The sequence below is a fragment of the Cyanistes caeruleus genome, chromosome 13 (assembly GCF_971803275.1).
Source record: "Cyanistes caeruleus chromosome 13, bCyaCae1.hap1.1, whole genome shotgun sequence".
Lineage (NCBI taxonomy): Eukaryota > Metazoa > Chordata > Aves > Passeriformes > Paridae > Cyanistes > Cyanistes caeruleus.
This window is the reverse complement of record NC_141713.1, coordinates 1,161,127-1,179,106: the sequence shown is the minus strand read 5'-3', so window position 1 is coordinate 1,179,106 and position 17,980 is coordinate 1,161,127. Positions and strand designations below refer to the sequence as shown.

The window sequence follows — 17,980 nt, the reverse complement described above, 5'->3', positions numbered from 1 at the left end:
GAATCCCACCCTAAACCGGGCTGGAATCCCACCCTAAACCGGGCTGGAATCCCACCCTAAACTGGGCTGGAATCCCACCCTAAACCAGGCTGGAATCCCATCCTAAACCAGGCTGGAATCCCACCCTAAACCGGGCTGGAATCCCACCCTAAACTGGGCTGGAATCCCACCCTAAACCAGGCTGGAATCCCATCCTAAACCAGGCTGGAATCCCACCCTAAACCGGGCTGGAATCCCACCCTAAACCGGGCTGGAATCCCGTCCTACCTGATCCGCCCGGAATTCCGTGGGCAGCAGGAGCCGGTTGCCCGCCCGGGTGGCCACGGGCACGGTGATCTTCAGGGTCAAGCCTTGCACCGGGAAGAATCCCAGGTTCTGCAGCTGCCGGGGAAGAGTGCAGGGATGTGTCGGGATCGTGGGATGGGGATCTCCCGGGACAGATCCCAAATCCAGGAGATCCCAGGGATGCGATTCCTGCTCACCGTGAAGGTGCAGTGGAAGGGGGGCCCCATGGGGTTGGATGAATCCAGGGAATTGTTGGATCTGATCTCAAAATAGTCCAGGCTCGACGTCCTGTGGGAGAAGCGGTGACAGAAGGATTTGCAGAATTTTCCCCCATTCTTTGTAGGATTTTCCCCCTTTTTGCAAGATTTTCTCCTTTCTTTGAAGGATTTCCCCTTTCTTTGCAGGATTTTCCCTTTTTTAATAGTATTTTCCCTTTTTTTTGCAGAGTTTCCCCCTTTCTTTGCAGGGTTTTCCCCCTTTCTTTGCAGGGTTTTCCCCCTTTCTTTGCAATATTTTCCCATTCTTTGTAGGATTTTCCCTTTCTTTGTAGGATTTTCCCCTTTCTTTGCAATATTTTCCCATTCTTGATAAGATTTTCCCTTTCTTTGTAGGATTTTCCCATTCTTTATAGGATTTTCCCCTTTCTTTGCAGGGTTTTCCCCCGTTTTTTGTAGGATTTTCCCATTCTTTGCAGGATTTTCCCTTTCTTTGTAGGATTTTCCCATTCTTTGCAATATTTTCCCATTCTTTGCAGGATTTTCCCTTTCTTTGCAGGATTTTTTCCCTTCTTTAGAGCAGCAGAGCCATCGCAGGCCCTGGCTGAGGTTTGGATGCCACAGGAGGTAAATCAATCCCTGCTCTGCAGCTGGAGAGGTGGGAAAAGCGCCAGGAAAATCCTGTGGGAACCCACTCCGGAGCACCTGCGATGGCCCCAAACCCCCACATTCCTTAAAATTCTCTCCCTCCTTTTTCACTCCAAAATTCCCAAATTCCATATTTTTTTGTGCTCTTTTTTTTTCCCCTCCAACTTTTCCCTTCGTTCCGAACCGGAGAATCCCCTCACTCCCATAAATCCTAAATATTAAAGGAATTTTATCCGTGGCGTCTGAGGGGGAAAAAAATATTTAAAAAAAAAATATTAAATGACTGAAGGGCTGAAAAATCCCCTAAAAATTCCAGCAAGCAGCGCCAGGGAATGTGCTCTGGGATCCCTGATTTTCCCATCAGCAGCTTCCTAAATTATCTCTGCCTTCATCCCTGGCTTTTCCAGACTTGAATTCCCAATGATTCCGTGCTCATCCCGCAGCTGAGCTCCCCTCTGATGGTTTTGTGGGATGGCTGCCGGCCCAGACGCCAGAACACCTGTTATGGCCATTATTCCCTCCAAGAATTCCCTTTTTTTTTTTTTTCCCCATAAAAACTCACCCTCACACCTCTTTAACGAAATTTATACCTTTTAACATCGGCAGAATCCAGCTCCTCACGGCTAGGGAATTTTATACGAAGCCCTCACTTTATGGCTCCTGTTTTTTCCATAAATCCCCCGAATCCTCGGTTTGGAGGCTCAAGGGGGTTTTTCCCAATCCCTGATTTCCTGGGAATTGTGTCCCATCCCAAATCCCTCACCTGGTGAAGAGCAGGTCGGCCTCGTACTTGAGCTGGAGGTTGAGGTGGGCGACGTTGTCCTCCTTGGTGTTTTCCTTCTCCTCGCTGTCACTGCAATGGCAGCAGCGCCCGGGGCTCAGCCAGGAGCCAAATCCCACCGGGAATTTTGGGGTTGTTTATTTTTTTTGGGGAATGCTGAACCTTTTTTTCTTTTTTTTTTTGCTTTTTGGTCCAAAGCGGGATTTTATTCCCGGGATTTTTATGAAGGTTTTGGAGGAGGTGGCACTCCCGGGAGAAGCGGGACAGGGAATCCTCTGCTCTGATAATTGGGGAATGTTATTTTAAATTAATTTATTTATTTAATTAATTAATTAATAATTAATTTATATATTTTAATTAAATTAATTAATTCATTTATTAAAAATTTAATAAATATTAGGCTGATTTAATTTTGCCTTTCTTTGTAGGATTTTCCCCTTTTTTTGCAGGATTTCCCCTTTGTAGGATTTCTCCTTTCCTTATAGGATTTTCCCTTTCTTAGCAGGATTTTCCCTTTTCTTTTCAGGATTTTCCCCTTTCCTTATAGGATTTTCCCTTTCTTTGCAGGATTTTCCCTTTCTTTGCAGGATTTCCCTGCATTTCCCTTTGGGAAATCTTGACCTGTGCAGGAATGGGGAGGAGGGAGAACTTTGCAAAATTATTAGGAGATATTTTTCCTGGGAAATATTTGCGGTGGGAGCTTCTGCAGGCACGGAAAAATCATGGATGTGAATCCCCGGATAAACAAAAAATATCCAGGTTTGGGATAACCCACAGCAACTCCATGGGGTTATTCCATGGAAAACCTCTGGCTCTGGAGGAAGGAATCCCAAGGGAAGCATCCCAGGTTGGACACCCTGGGATCGGATGGGGGAAGGGCTGGGCTTTTTTTCCAGCCCAAAGCATTCCATGATTCCGTGATTCCAGAGGGAGAAAGCATCCCCAGACCTGCTGGCCACCATGTAGACCTCCATGCTCTGCAGGAACACGGACTTGCTGAACTCAAAATCCAGGCGGAAAGCGACCTGCGGAGAAGGGGGAAAACATCGGGAAAAACATCCCAGGGAATAAAATCCTGAGCGCTAACCCTGTGGGAGACGCAATTCCCGATCCCACCGGGATGGAGCAGAGCCTTTCCAGGCAGGGAGGATTGGCAGGAATTCTCTCAGCCCCTGCCACGGGAGCAGCTCCCTTTGGAATCAGATCCCTCTAGAGGCCCAGGATTGGTGGGAAGGGGAGGCAGCCGGAGAGAGCCAACACCAATAAAACGCGATCGATGTGATAAATGTCACATCTGCCGTGACCTCAGACCGTCTGGGCCGGCACAGCTGACTGGAATATTAAAGCTCCCGTGGCTCCGGAGCCAAAATTCCATTTATTTCCAGCCTGTCTTTGTCTTGGCAGGAGCGGCGCTACCTGACGGCCCACGGACGCATTCCCGGCCCTGTCGGTCATGGGGAGCCGGCTCCTCGTGCAGCCACAGGCATCCCACGGGGTTTTTGGGAGCCTGAAAGCCGAGCCTGGTGCCCGAGGCTCATCCATCATAATCAAGGAAAGGTTTCAGGCGGACACAGGAGCCGGGGAGATTTTATCTCCAGGTCTGGCTTGTGTTGGTCCCTTTTCCCATGGGCGGCAGGTGGGATTCCGTGCGGATCCCGAGCGGATCTCCCCGCTATTCCTTTCCCAATTTAACCCTGAATTTAATGTTTCCCAAAGATTTACGGCTTATAAAAACGATCAGCTGGGCTCATCCCAAATACCGGGAACAGCGGTTTGGAGGATGCCACCACCCAGGAGGGCTTGGATTGGCTCCAAATGGGATCCAGAGGGGCCTCAGAGCAAGGAAAACCCCCCAGGCCTTGAAAATCCATCATCGGCATGGAAAAATTTCAGATGGACAGAGGAGCTGGGTAGATTTTCTCTCCAGATCTTGCTTGTGTTGGTCTGTGGAATTCTGCACGGATCCTGAGCACCTGCAGCTCCCCGCTTTTCCTTCCCCCACCTTATCCCTGAATCTGATTTTTTTTCCCAAGGGTTTATGGCTTATAAAAACGGTTCTCACTGGATTTGGGCTGATCCCAAATACCGGGAACACTGTTTTGGAGGATGCCACCACCCAGGGGGGCTTGGGCTGACTCCAAACGGGATCTGGAGGCACCTCAGGGCAAGGAAAACCTCTCAGGCAGGGAAGGAGCCTCATCCTGCAGGGAATGAGCTGAGGGAAGTTCTCATCCATGGTTTGAAGCCAACATTAAATTTTTCCAGAGGATTGGAGGCAGATTCCATCACCTGGAGGAGCTGGGCTGGACTCTGGGGCACCGGGGAAGGATCCCAACCATCCTACGATGGTTTTTCCCAACCATCCCATTCCCTAAGATTCCTTTCAAACTCCAGAAGGGAAGAACTCAAAAGTTGATCTTCAAAATCCCGTCCAGGGCTGCCCAGATGTGCCAGATGTGACCCCGGAAGGTCCACGGAAGTCGGGAATGTCCTACCTTGGCCTTGGCTCGGAAGAAGGGGTAGCTGACGTTGCACACCCTCCTGCTGGGGTGGCGCTCGTCACTGGCGCAGTCGATGTTGATGTCGGTGTCGTCCTGAAACGGGACACGGAGAGTCCGGGACACCGGGAATGAGCCCCGGGAGCCGGCTCTTCAGGAAACTGGGAATGGCTGAGGGGCTCAAAATGGGCCTTGGCTTTGGGGGAACAACCAACCAATCAATGGCCAACCAATGGCCAACCAATGTCCAGACAACGGTCAATCAATGACCAATCAATGGCCAGCCAATGATCAATCAATGGCCAACTAATGACCAATCAATGGCCAACTAATGGCCCACCAATGGCCAACCAATGGCCAACTAATGGCCAGCCAATGGCCAATCAATGACCAATCAATGACCAATCAATGGCCAGCCAATAATCAATCAATGGCAAATTAATGGCCAACTAATGACCAATCAATGGCCAATTAATGGCCAGCCAACCAAAAACCAACCAGCCAATGACCAACGAACCAATCGACAACCAGACACCGAAACCAACCAACAACCGAAATCAACAACAACTGAAACCAAACAACAACCGAAACTAACCAACAACCGAAACCAGCCAACCACGAGATGCTCCTTTGTAAGGAGGGACAAAGCTTTATAAGCTTTGTAAGCCAGGAGCCCGTTATCCACGACTCCTCCATGAGCAGCTGTAAATATTCCTGCAGCCGCCGCTTTCTGTTCCCCACCATCCCAGGGATTTTCCCTGCTCCCCTCACTTCGTTCAGAATAATCTCCAAAAAATGCATTTTTCTTCTTTTGTGGGCAGCCAGCCCCACAATTTTCCCTTGGCACAGCTCGGAGAAAAACAACGGAGCCGGGAACTGCGGGCTGGGATGAAGTCATGGGGGGTGAGGGAAGGCTCAGCAGCATCAGCACATTCCCAAACCTCGCTGGGAGCAGGGAGGAGTTGCTCCAGGATGGACTGGGTGGGGGAGTGACATTTTTGGGACACTTGGGGATGATCCAGGGAAGGCCACGGAGAGGTGGCATCGCCCGGCTCGCTGCTGAGCTGTGGCCACATTCCCAGGATCAGCTCCTACTTCCAGGAGTTATTTCTCAGCTGCAAAAATTCATTCCTGACGGGAACTTGGCCGTGCTCAGGGAATATTTTTAAACAACTGCAGGAGAAAAATAGAGGGAAATAATTTCCTCTGTGTTTGACCTTCGCTCAGGCTCTTAAAACTCAAACCTTTTTTGTATTTCCAAAACAAAGAGCTGGAAGCGCTGCGAAACGGAGCCCGTAAACAGCTCGGATTTACGAGGGACGGAGACAGATTTGGGCTCTGCTTTAGGCTGCAGCTTTCCCATCCGGCCGGGATCAGCAGCGCCTCTGGAAAATCCCGGATCTCCCCTGCCGGGAGCTCACCTTGGGGATCAAGCTGGCGAACTGGAGGTTCCTGGAGAAGGAGATGTTGAGGACGGTGCTGTAGGCGTTTTCCCCGCGGTTTTCCAGCGTCGCTTCCACGGCCACCCTTCTCCTGCTGCTCTCGATGACGAAGACGGAGGCATCGAAGGAGAGGCTGAAGGCCGAGCAGTCCCCCCTCCTCAGCGCCCTCCGGCAGAATTCCCTGCAGAAGGGGCATTCCCGGGATTTTACCGGCATGGGTGGTGCACGGAAATCCCTGCTCTCCCTCTGCCCTGCTGTGCTGAAAGAGGAATTACGGATTCCTCCTGTTGTCCATAATTTGGGGGTTTTTGGCCATCGGTGCGATGCTTTCTCAGACGTTATTGGGAATTGTTAGGAATGCTAGGGACAGCTGGGATGTAGGGAAAAAGCAGATCCCATGCCAGCAGCAAAGGTGGCTCCAAGCCTCGTCCAACCTGGCCTTGGACACTTCCACACTCTGGGAATTCCATCCCTGCCCCTCCCCACCCTCACAGGGAACAATCCCTTCCCAATATCCCACCCATCCCTCCTTCATTCCCTGTGTCCTGTCCCTCCATCCCTTATCCCAAATCTCCAGCTCTCCTGGAGCCCCTTCAGGCCCTGCAAGGGGCTCTGAGCTCTCCCTGGATCCTTCCCTTCTCCAGGGGAACATTCCCAGCTCTCCCTGGATCCTTCCCTTCTCCAGGGGAACATTCCCAGCTCTCCCTGGATCCTTCCCTTCTCCAGGGGAACATTCCCAGCTCTCCCTGGATCCTTCCCTTCTCCAGGGGAACATTCCCAGCTCTCCCTGGATCCTTCCCTTCTCCAGGGGAACATTCCCAGCTCTCCCTGGATCCTTCCCTTCTCCAGGTGAACATTCCCAGCTCTCCCAGCCTGGCTCCAGAGGGGCTCCAGCGGCTCCTGTGGATTCAGGGATAACCTTTAATAGCTCTTTAACCACGGAGCTGCAGCGTGGAATTTTTTCCATGAGTCAAGCCTGTAATTGCCAGGTGGGTCATGCCAGCCTTGCAGTTAATTCCCTGTTATTTCCTGATTTGTATCCCTGGAACTCATCACCATGGCACCAAATTCCCCGAAAAACCACGGATTCCTTCCAGGCAGGGAGCGGGGAGAGGCTCAGAAGCTCCAAGGAGCGCCTCATGGAGGGCTGGGATGAACCTGGTGGTGATGCTGGATGAAGGAATCCATCCAGCCGGAATTTACGGAATGAGGATCGGGGCAGGAGTTTGGAGCCTCCCCCGAGCTGGTGACACTCCTGGAGGATGCTCCGGGTCTCCAACTCACGTGGCACTGGGAATGTCGCTCCTGGCATCCAGCACCAGGTCCGGGACACAGTGCTCGTCCTCTTTGCAGCCGTTCCAGAAGGGGACCTGAGGGGACAACGAGAGCAGCTCGGTGACGATTTCCCGGAGATAAATCTGCCCTGGTGCCCTGGGAGGAGGAACTTTGGTAGGTGGCACCTGGGAGGTGGAATTTTGGGAGGTGTCACCTGGGATGTGACACTTTGGGAGGTGGCACCAGGGAGGTGGCATCAGGGAGGAGGAACTTTGGGAGGTGGCACCTGGAAGGTGGAACTTCAGGAGGTTGAACTTGGGAAGGTGGAACTTTGGGAAGTGGCATTTGGGAGGAGGAACTTTGGGAGGAACTTTAGGAGGTGTCACTGGGGAGGTGTCATCGGGGAGGTGGCAGCTGCTACCTACAGAGACCCTGAGCGAGGTGGGCCACCCATCCTCCAGCATGGGGCCGTGCTCAGTGTGCTCCAGCTCGTAGTCGATGGAGAATGTTACCGGCTTCACGTAATCTGCCGTGTCCTGTGGCACATGGAGAAGGTCAGAGAGGAGCCCAGGACACCTCAGGTGTCCCTCCAAGGTCCCAGATCTGTCCTGCATCCCCCAGCCACAGCTGGGATGCAAATACAAAACACATCCCATGCTCCAAGGTTGCTCCAAGCCTCATCCAACCTGGATTTGGACATTTCCAGGGGCCAGCCACGGCTCCTCTGGGAATTCCATCCCAGCCAGGAATTCCCTCCCTGTATCCCAGCTAACCCTGCCCTCTGGAAGCCCCCAGGAGCTCCTCCCGTTCTTTGTGCCGGGGTGCAGAGGGATGCTCTGAAGGGAGATGTTTTTTGGGCTAAATCACCAGCTCCAGCTCCAGCCTCAAATTTCCCAAAAGTTCACGGCAGTTCAGGCCGGGGCTTGGGGCCGGGCCAGTCTGGCAGCTGGAGCCTGCCTGGCTTCCATGAGATTCTCCTCATTCCCTGGGAATGTTTGGCTTTGGCCAGGTTTGTGCATCAGCCGTTCCCTGCGAGCGAGGGATCCACCAGCTCCGAACCCCAGGCTGGGACAGGGGGACACCGCCAGGGCCATCTCCATGGGAAAAAAACAGGAATTTTGGAGCAGGAAGCTGGGATGAGGAGCTCCCCGAGGACACGGAGCATGTGGAAGCTGTGATGATGTCACCGCTTGGGGAGCCGGCAGCTGCCACGTGCTGGAAGCTCCATCCCCGACCGCATCAAACCGGCGGGGAGGAATCCAGGGGGATGGAGGAATGGAGGGGGATGGAAGAATCCAGGGATATGGAGGAATGGAGGGAGATGGATGAATCCAGCAGGGTGGAGGAATCCAGAGGGATGGAGGAATGAAGTGGGATGGAGAAATGCAGGGGGATGAAGGAATTGAGGGGGATGGAGGATTCCAGGGGGATGGAGGAATGAAGGGGGATGAAGGAATCCAGGGAGAGAGATGAAGGAATCCAGCGGGATGGAGGAATCCAGGGAGATGGAGGATTCCAGGGGAATGAAGGAATTGAGGGGGATGGAAGAATCCAGGGGGATGGAGGAATCCAGGGGGATGGAGGAATCCAGGGGGATGGATGAATTCAGGGGGATGGAGGAATCCAGGGGGATGGATGAATTCAGGGGGATGGAAGAATTCAGGGGATGGAGGAATCCAGCGGGATGAGGAGGCTCATTCCCAGCCTTGTTCCACACTCACCAGGACGTGGAAGGGGAGGCTGTGGCAGCGCTCCTGGCCCGCCGGCAGCTCCAGCCCCCTTGCCCGCTCGGCGCCGTCGTCCAGGTGGGCCCGGGGCGAGTAGCGGCGCTCGTCGATGGTCGCGTTGTACCTGAGCCCTGCAAGGACACGGCCAGCTCATCCCAAACCCCGGGCAAGGAGCAGGAAATCCAGGGAAACCCCAGGCAGCTCCGGGAAAAGCAAACGAGGAGTTTTAGGAATGGATTATTGCGAGGGGCCATGTGAAATCTGCGCGGGCGTGGAATTCTTTGCCTGTCAATATTAATTATTATTATTAATTAATTAATGTCCTGTGTTGCTCTGGAGGAATCGGAGCCCACCCCTCACCTGGATGATTTTTGGAGAAATTTCTCTTCCTGAGCTGCTGTTGGGGAGAAGCTGGAGATTCCCAGCCAAGCAGGGATTTTGGAGAGCCACCGAACCCGGACCGGTTTGGGTTGGGAAGGACCTTAAATCCCATCCCATTCCAGTGGCAGGGATTCCTCCCAGTGTCCCAGGCTGCTCCAGCCTGGCCTTGGACATTCCAGGGATCCAGGGGCAGCCAGAGCTGCTCTGGAATTCCATCCCAGCCCCTCCCCACCCTCCCAGGGAACAATTCCCAATATCCCATCCATCCCCCTTCCAGCTTAAAGCCACTCCCTGTGTCCTGTCCCTTGTCCCAAATCCCTCTCCTGGAGCCCCTTCAGGCCCTGGGAAGGGCTCTGAGGATTCCCTGGATTTTTCCCTTTTCCTGGCTGGACACTCTCAGCTCTCCCAGCCCGGCTCCAGAGCAGAGGGGCCGAATCTTCCACGTGGAAATAAATATAAAATCAAATAAATAAAGAAATCCCACTCTGATTTTATCCCACGGGGAGAGCAGCAGGGAGAAAAACGCTGGATTTGTCAGCACAAAACAAAACTCTCGCTCGGGGCGATGGGAGTTTTTCCTTTGGCTTTGGATCCTGTTTTTCCTTTGGATCCCGTTTTTCCTTGGACGGTGTTTGCCGCTATCGCTGCCTCCCGGGAATCCGCCGGGGGGACTCGGGGTCACAGCACCGTCCAAGGGTTTAACGGGAGAGCCAGCCAGCTCCGCAGATTCCCTGGGATATTATGGAAAACGCACATCTGGCCGGCAGATGTGTCCCAGACGGATGATCCCGGGATGGAGGAGCCCTGCGGAACGTGGGCCGGGCGCTCCTGTCCCGCTGTGGCGACATTCCTGTCACACGGAGCGCGGAATGGCAAATCCCAGGAGAGCTCAGCCCAGGGAACAGGTGAGGGATGAGGTGGGATTTAGACTCGGAAGCACCAGATGGACGCATGAGCTCCTCCAAGCTCCTGCATGGTTCCCATCCCAAAAATTGGGGCAGGAACGGGAATTCTGTCCTTACCCACGCTGGCGGTCTGGAAGTGAGGGGAGAGGAAGAGGGCGGTGAAGCAGACGAAGGCTCTCATGCACGTGGCCTCCTTCCCGTTGCGCTTGCAGTCCTTGGTGAAGATGTTGATCTTGGAGGGCTCGAAGCGGAGGCTGGCGTTGATCCGGACCACGCTGCGGGACCTGGGGACAGGGATGGGACATCCCACAGCTCCAGGTTTGCCTTTTTCCCTCTTTTTCCCTCTTTTTCCCTCTTTTTCCCTCCTTTTCCCTTCTTTTTCCCTTCTTTTTTCCTTTTTTCCCCCTCCTTTACCTTCTTTCCCCTCCTTTTCCCTCTTTTTCCTATTTTCCCTTCTTTTTCCTATTTTCCCCTCTTTTTCCTATTTTCCCCTCTCTTTCCCTCTTGTTTTTTGTCTCTTGGGAAGCCCACAGGGCCTCTCCAAGGTGACCCATCTCATCCAGGCACAGCCACCCTCCGTCCCTTCTCCCTTGAGCACTAATTAACATTTGAAATATTCCTCTAATTAAATCGGACCCGAAGGATCCTGGGAAAATCCCCACAAAGGAATCTGGGGTTTGTGGAGAACCCATGGGTGAAACTCAACAGAAAACCAACCCTGGCACCTCCTCAGAGCCCCAGGAGATTGAGATCCCCCGGCCGCGTTGGGCAGGGGTCGGTTATTCGGGAAAGATTCCGTGGATTATCGCTGGGATCGGTTTTTCCTGGGAGAAGCACGGCAGGATTTGGGCAGGGGGATCGGGAGAGGATCGGCGGCTCACCAGAGCAGCACGGCGTTGCCCAGCGAGCCCACGGCCAAGTCCACCAGCCCGTCCTCGTTCAGATCCAGCTGCCCGTGGATGCTGCAGCCAAAGTAGCTCAGGCCCGGAGCCAGCTGGGCGGCCGCGATCCGCTGGAAAGGAACGGCAGCGATCCAGGCTGGATCCCGGCGGGAGCGTCCCCGCCTGCCAAGGGTTTGCCAGGCTGGCTCCGCTGGAAATTCCCCCTTCCAAGAAGGAATTTCCAGGGAATGAAAGCAAATTCTCTTTGGAGATTTTTACTGGATTTAGCAGCAGAATTAATAATTAATATTAATTTAATTTAAATTAATTTAACATTAAATTTTAAAATTTTATTTTAAATTTAGTTCATATTTATCAAGAGTATTTAATATTTATCAAAAATGTAATAAATAAGTTTTAAGAAATAATTTATTTCTAATTAAGAATAATTAATCAATTTATATTAATATAGTAATAGTATTGATATAATTATAATAAATAAATAATGTGTAATTAACATAATGATACATAACATATTATATATATTTATATTACATAATTATACTATATGATAATATAAGTATAAATATAAATATAAATATAAATATAAATATAAATATAAATATAAATATAAATATAAATATAAATATATTTATTTATATTATGCATTTATTTATATTCTATATATTACATATATTATATAATTACATATATTTCTATTATATCATTATTATATATATTATATATAATTAATAAAATAATTCTAATTAAAAATTTAATTAGAATTAATAAACCTATAGCAATCCCTCACAACAAACTCTAAACGTTGCTTTTAATTCCAAGGTTTTTTTTCCCCCAGCCATTCCATGGAATAATTTAGGTTGATTTATCCCGCTCCGTTAAAACCGGCACCAACGACATTCCTTCCCGCGAATATCCAATATCCAGAATATCCCACGGTATTTTCCGTGAAAAACGAGGAAAAGGAAGCGCGGGGAAGCCCCACCTGCTTGTACTTCCTCAGGATGGTCTCCTGGAATCCAAGGAAAACGTAGATGGCTCCTTGGTGCTCGTCCTCCAGAGGGGCCCCCACCACCAGGTCGTTGTAGGAGTCCTGGTTGAGGTCGGGAACGGCGGCGATGCAGGAGCCGAACCGGGAATTCTGGTAACTCTGGAGATCCCCCAGCGCTCCGCTGGGAACGAAGAGGTTCTGCCGGAGGGGAAAAAGGCGGGAGAACAATTCCCGAAGGGTCGGCAGCCAGGCTGGGAGGAGGAGGGAGCCTCCAGCAGGGATTGGATAAGGAAGGAGGGTTTTTCCTTTCTAATTCCAACTGGGAGAATTCCTTCCTAATTCCAACTGTGGAGAATTCCTTCCTAATTCCAACTGTGGAACTCCTTCCTAATTCCAGCTGTGGGAATTCCTTCCTAATTCCAACTGGGAGAATTCCTTCCTAATTCCAACTGGGAGAATTCCTTCCTGATTCCAACTGGGAGAATTCCTTCCTAATTCCAGCTGTGGGAATTCCTCACCCAGGACAACTTCCTCAGGGAAGCACCGGGCAGGAGCTTTGAGCTCTCCCTGGTGGGAACGAGTTTGGAGGAGGCCATGGAGCTGGAGATGGTTTCTCCAGAGGGAACGCCCCCATTCCCACACAACAAATCTCCCATCCCAAACCCACCCGGGAGCCGGGAATGCCGGACCCCCAGAGGGTCCGTGACCAGTGGGACAGCGTCAGGAGGTCCCTGCGGTGTCCCCACTCACCCCCCGCAGGGTGTACACGTAGACCTTGCCCCTCTCGCGGCCCTCGCTGAAGAACATGGGCGCTCCCACCAGCAGGACGTCGGTGACGCCGTCGCCATTGGCATCCAGGGAATTGATCTCACTGCCGTAGTAGGAGCCGATCTGGAGGAGCCGGAATGCCGCCGGAACGCCGCCGTCATTCCCTGCCATCCGCAGGGATGTCCCAACTCCGGCGGGCGCGGCCACGACCGTTCCCATTGGGAAAACCCAAGGAGAGGGTGGATTTTTTTGCCAGGGGTAAAATTCCCGTCCGGAATTACCTGCTCTCCCTTGAGGGCCTGGTGGATGGTGAGGTTCCTGTTGCTGTGCATGGTGAACAGGATGACTTTGCCGGTGTGGTTGAAGCGCGGCGCTCCTGCCACGTAAATCCGCTCATGCTTGGTGGAGACGACGGAGGAGACGGTGTAACCTGGAAAAGGGACGGACGCCGAGTGAGAATCCCGGGAATTCCCTGCCTGCTCCCGGGATCTGCTTTCCTTCAGCCCCTGGCTGCTGACACGGCTCTGGCCGCTTCCCAAAAAGAGGAGCTTAAAAAACCTGGATTTTTCCAAAGATAGAATCACCCGGATGGACGCTCCGGTGCTGCCGGAGCCGTGCCGGGAGTTTTGGCGCTGCCCAATTTGCGCTTCCTGTGCAAATCCTTCTTTTATCCGGGATGAATCCAATTCCTGCAATTCCTGGACTTCTGAATGTTTCATTCCACGGCTCAAATCCAGCTGGACAAACACCCGCGAGGTGCCGGGCCTTGGGAAGTCGCAGCTCCCGCTGCTCCGCTCCTCATGGGAACACCGGGCAGGAAAAGCTTTGCCGGAGCTTGATGTCAACATTCCCAATCCAATAAAATCCATGAATCCAATCAAACCATTCCTCCTCGTGGAAATAGCCCTGCCTGAGCCGGTGACCCTGAGCAATCCCGTTTTCCTACTGGGATTCCACGCCTGCAGACGGGATTTTGTGGGAATATAAAGCTGCCAAATCCTGGTTTTCGGCCCCAAGTCCAGGTTCCCGAATCTTCAGGCTCGGGTTTAAATTCCACTCAAATCCTCGGGAGTGGAACAGGCTGCCCAGAGAAACCTGGGATAAGGGAAGGTGGAATGGGATGGGATGAGCTCCAAGTTCCTTTCCAACCCGAATCACTCCAGGATTCTGGGATTCTGTGGAGCTCAAAGTCTGGCCAGCCGTGAAACTGAATCCCTGGGATCACATCCAGTTAAATTTTGAGTATCTCCAGGGATTTCCAGCCCCCTTTCCCTGCTCACCAGCCTTACCTGGGGTTCCTCTTTCCCTAAAAAAGCCTCTCCTGGAGGGATATTCCCAAACCAAACCCCAGCCCGGAGCTGCCCCGGCTGCTCCTCAGCAGGATACACCAGCATTCCTCAACATTCCCGGATTCCTCCCTCCGGGCAGCGGGAAAGAGAGCTCAGGGATTCCCACGGGACACCCACAGCTCCGGGGGGACGCTCTGCTGTCACCCCATGGATTCCAGGGAAGAGCCTTGGGGTGCCGATCCCACAGAATCCCGCCTCCCTCCGAGGAGAGGCCGCGTTTCCCGATCCAGGCCGAGGTTTTTTATTCCAGAGCTTCAGCGGCTGCACATGGAATGGATTAACCCAGCAGGTATTTCCTGCCCAGGCATGAAATTCCATCGGCGCTTTGAAAGCGTTCCAAGGAAAGCTGCGGATGAAGCCGCTGGCTCGGCTGCTCCTGGATTTCAATCCCGTCTGTGCCCCGCTCCGGGCTGGGAGCCGGGCTCTTCCCAGCTGTGGATGCTCCTGTGCTGCATCCCACAAGTCTGCCATGGATAAAATCCCGTGCTTCCTATTTTTAAGGATAAAATCCCGAATTTTAGCTCAGCTCTCCCCACCTAAGTAGGCTCCGTGGTTTTTCAGCTCCTCCGGGAATTCCTGCAGGTAGGATTCCCGCAGAGGAATGACCTTCCCGCTGCTGGTTTCCTTCAGGACGGCTCCATTCCAGTCATAGGCTCCCACTGCTCCCAGCAGGATCCCGTCCTGTGGGAAAACCGGAGGGATTTGGTGGGATTCCATCCCTCTGACCCCACACAGACCAGGAAACCGCTCTTCCCAAAACACCGGGAATGCTGGAGGGCTCTAAAAACGCTGGAATGCCGCTTCCACCCTATTCCTGCTTTTCCAATGTGTTTTTTCTCCCCGGGAAATTCCCAAACACTTTTTCCATGGATATCCCAGTCCTTCCCAAGGGGTCACGGCATCGGGAGGAGGTGCTGCAGATCCGAAGGAATGCTCGGGTCTCCCAACTCCCCCTTTCCCATGGGATAATCCAGCAGGATTTCCTTATCCTCACGTTAATGATTTAACCCCATAATTAATAATAATTTGTCCCAAATCCCGATCTCCCACCTGGAGCGGGGGGTGATAAACAGGACAAGGCAGGAGCAAAACAGAATTCCCACATTTCCTCTCTTACCTCCACGACGTGGGATGAAAATCCAGTCTGGGACATTTCCAGTCCGAAGGAGATCTCGTTCTTGTTGGTTCCTTAAAGAAAAAAAAAATGGGAATTTGTGTTTCACGGAGAGTTTTGCTTTCCTGGAGGGGCTGGGCCCTGATCCCATCCCATTCCAGCCCTTCCCTATCCCAGGCTGCTCCAGCCTGGCCTTGGACATTCCAGGGATCCAGGAGCAGCCACAGCTGCTCTGGGAATTCCATCCCAGCCAGGAATTTCTTCCCAATATCCCATCCATCCCTGCCCCCTGGCACTGGGAGCCATTCCCTGTGTCCTCTCCCTCCATCCCTTATCCCAAATCCCTCTCCAGCTCTCCTGGAGCCCCTTCAGGCCCTGCAAGGGGCTCTGAGCTCTCCCTGGATCCTTCCCTTCTCCAGGGGAACATTCCCAGCTCTCCCAGCCTGGCTCCAGAGGGGCTCCACCCTTGGAGCAGCTCCGGAGCCTCCTCTGGAATTGCTCCAGCAGCTCCACATCCCAATGATGATCCCATTTCTCCCCAAATCCCCCAATCCCACATCCTCGTGCCATTGGGAGGTCTGGGAGCTCTGCTGGGGTCCAGATCTGCCCTTGCAGAGCTGCAAGATCACCCAAAACCGGTGATTCCCAGGTTTTTCCCTTCCCAATTCCAACTGTGGGAATTCCTCACCCAGGACAACTTCCACAGGGAAGTGCCAAGGCTGGACAGAGAAAAGTGGGAAACTTGTGAGGAGTTTGGGAGCTGGTTTGAGCCCAAATCCCCAAAATTCAAACTCTTTCATTCCCCCTCCGTCTCCTGTTCCAATCGTTCATTCCAGGCTGCATTTTTCCTCGGAAATTCGGATAAATTTAGTTTGGGAGAGCGACAAAACTGTCACAAGAGCTGACATTTAAGACAGAAATATTTCCTGATATTTCATTTCAGCCAATAAAGCCGAAATCCCGACGTTATCCCCAGAATCATCCCGTGTCTGGCGCCCCGGGAAGCTCCTGTTTGTATCCCTGGATTTTGATGGATGAGGCCCAAATTCCCCCCATTCCTCAAATTCCCAAATCTCCGGGCTTTTCTATAAAAAGGAAAATCAAAGCCACCACAATTCCGGCGTCCGGAACGCGGCGTATCCTTCAGAAAAATCACCTCCCTCTATCCGAGCCCCAAACATTCCCCTCCATCTCAAGATACCCCAAGCAGGATTTTCCCCCCGGATTTTGTGGAACCGTGTCCAAATCCGGAGGGGAAAAAAAGGATCAGCGGCAGATTGGGATGAGCCGGGAGCGTCCCTGACCTTCCAGGCTGAAAATCCTTTCTCCCAGAGCATCCACGATGTCCTTGAGCGCCGCCTCGTCGGTGACGTTGAAGAAGTGTTTGTCGTCGGGGTCACTGGCGATGAATTTGATCTCGTTCAGAAAGGCCTCAGGGTTGATCCCTCTCCTGTTGTAATAACCCAAAACCTGGGCGGGAATGAAAGGCCAGACTTTCACGGGATTCGAATTCCCAGATTTTTGGTTTGGATCATAAAGGTGATCCCGTTGTTTGGATCCATCCCAGCTGGCTCCGAGCCTCGTCCAACCCGGCCTTGGGTGCTTCCAGGGATGGAGGCAGCAGCTCCTCTGGGTTTTCCCAGGATGGATAAACCCATCCGGGGTGTCCATGTGGGAGAAGCCCCATCCTGGGATCTGACACGGCTTTGTGGGAACAGAGGAGCTGCTGCAGTTCCTCCAGGACATTCCTCATGGAATTTGGGGTCCCGCCTGTCCCTGGTCCCGGCTCCTGCTCCAGCAGCTGAATCCCGAGCTGAGCATCCCAAAAGCAACACCAGCCCCAGGAACCCTTGGAATGCTCCAGGAACCCTTGGAATGCTCCAGGAGCAGTGGGGATGGACAGGAACCCTTGGAATGCCCCAGAAGCAGTTGGGATGGGCCATCCCGGTGCTTTGGAATTCCCGGAGCAGCAGCAAGCCCCGCAGCAGCACCGTGCCCACCCCCCGGCTCACCGCCACGGCGTATCTGGTGACGTTGTCCCTCTCGCTGTCCTCGATCACCTTCTCCAGGTCCGGGCTGTCGTGGGATTCCCCGTCCGTGATGACGATCATCACCCGCTTCGCCCCTTTCCGGCCGCCCTTCCGGAACGCCTCCGAGCTGCGAGCCAAGAGAAGACGGGGGATGTGCGGTTTTCCCGCTTTTTTTCCGGGAAAGGAGCCTTCGTTCCCTAAAATCGGGTGAGGGGATGGATCCCGAGTCGCTCCGAGGAGTTTTGGCCTCGCTCTAAAAAGGTTTCTCCCCGTGAGGGAAAATTTTCTTCACCCGATTATCCACCCCTGCGGAAATCCCGCTCTTCTGACGGAATTCCGGAGTATTTATGGAAAAGGTGGATTCGCGTGTGACACGAATCGTTCGGGATCTGGCCGAGATCCTTCGGAATCCGCCTAAAACTTTTCCAGGCGGTGCTGGAATGGCCATTCCTGCAGGGATTTCAAAGCCACGGGGATGCGGCACTTTGGGACTTGACCTCTGACCTCTTTTCCGACCTAAAATTCCAAGCTCTGTGGCAGGAATAGCGCTCGGGAAAAAGAGCAGGATTTGTCCCTGGAAAGGGAGGAGATGGAGCTGTCCTGGGTTCCTGGGGGTTCTCCAGGGATTTCCAGGAGATCTGCTGGAATTTGGGGGCTGGGAGCTTCCAA

The 17,980-nt window shown here is 52.8% G+C and overlaps 1 protein-coding gene across 2 annotated transcripts in view; it reads right to left on the bottom strand.

Annotated features, from left to right (window-relative positions):
• The window catches only part of ITGA11 (integrin subunit alpha 11), a 32,162-nt gene that overhangs the window by 3,034 nt on the left and 11,148 nt on the right, over positions 1 to 17,980 (bottom strand). For both annotated transcript variants that reach the window (XM_086848851.1, XM_086848850.1), the window contains exons 8-25: positions 17,294 to 17,438; positions 16,586 to 16,751; positions 15,285 to 15,355; positions 14,704 to 14,848; positions 13,100 to 13,248; positions 12,801 to 12,941; positions 12,045 to 12,248; positions 11,039 to 11,169; positions 10,275 to 10,441; positions 8,866 to 9,002; positions 7,570 to 7,680; positions 7,154 to 7,239; positions 5,849 to 6,050; positions 4,425 to 4,523; positions 2,878 to 2,954; positions 1,912 to 2,001; positions 483 to 573; positions 268 to 381 (exon numbers count right to left, since the gene is read on the bottom strand). In XM_086848851.1, the coding sequence (XP_086704977.1) occupies positions 268 to 381; positions 483 to 573; positions 1,912 to 2,001; positions 2,878 to 2,954; positions 4,425 to 4,523; positions 5,849 to 6,050; positions 7,154 to 7,239; positions 7,570 to 7,680; positions 8,866 to 9,002; positions 10,275 to 10,441; positions 11,039 to 11,169; positions 12,045 to 12,248; positions 12,801 to 12,941; positions 13,100 to 13,248; positions 14,704 to 14,848; positions 15,285 to 15,355; positions 16,586 to 16,751; positions 17,294 to 17,438 (2,326 nt within the window). The remainder of the gene's footprint in view (positions 1 to 267; positions 382 to 482; positions 574 to 1,911; positions 2,002 to 2,877; positions 2,955 to 4,424; positions 4,524 to 5,848; positions 6,051 to 7,153; positions 7,240 to 7,569; positions 7,681 to 8,865; positions 9,003 to 10,274; positions 10,442 to 11,038; positions 11,170 to 12,044; positions 12,249 to 12,800; positions 12,942 to 13,099; positions 13,249 to 14,703; positions 14,849 to 15,284; positions 15,356 to 16,585; positions 16,752 to 17,293; positions 17,439 to 17,980) is intronic.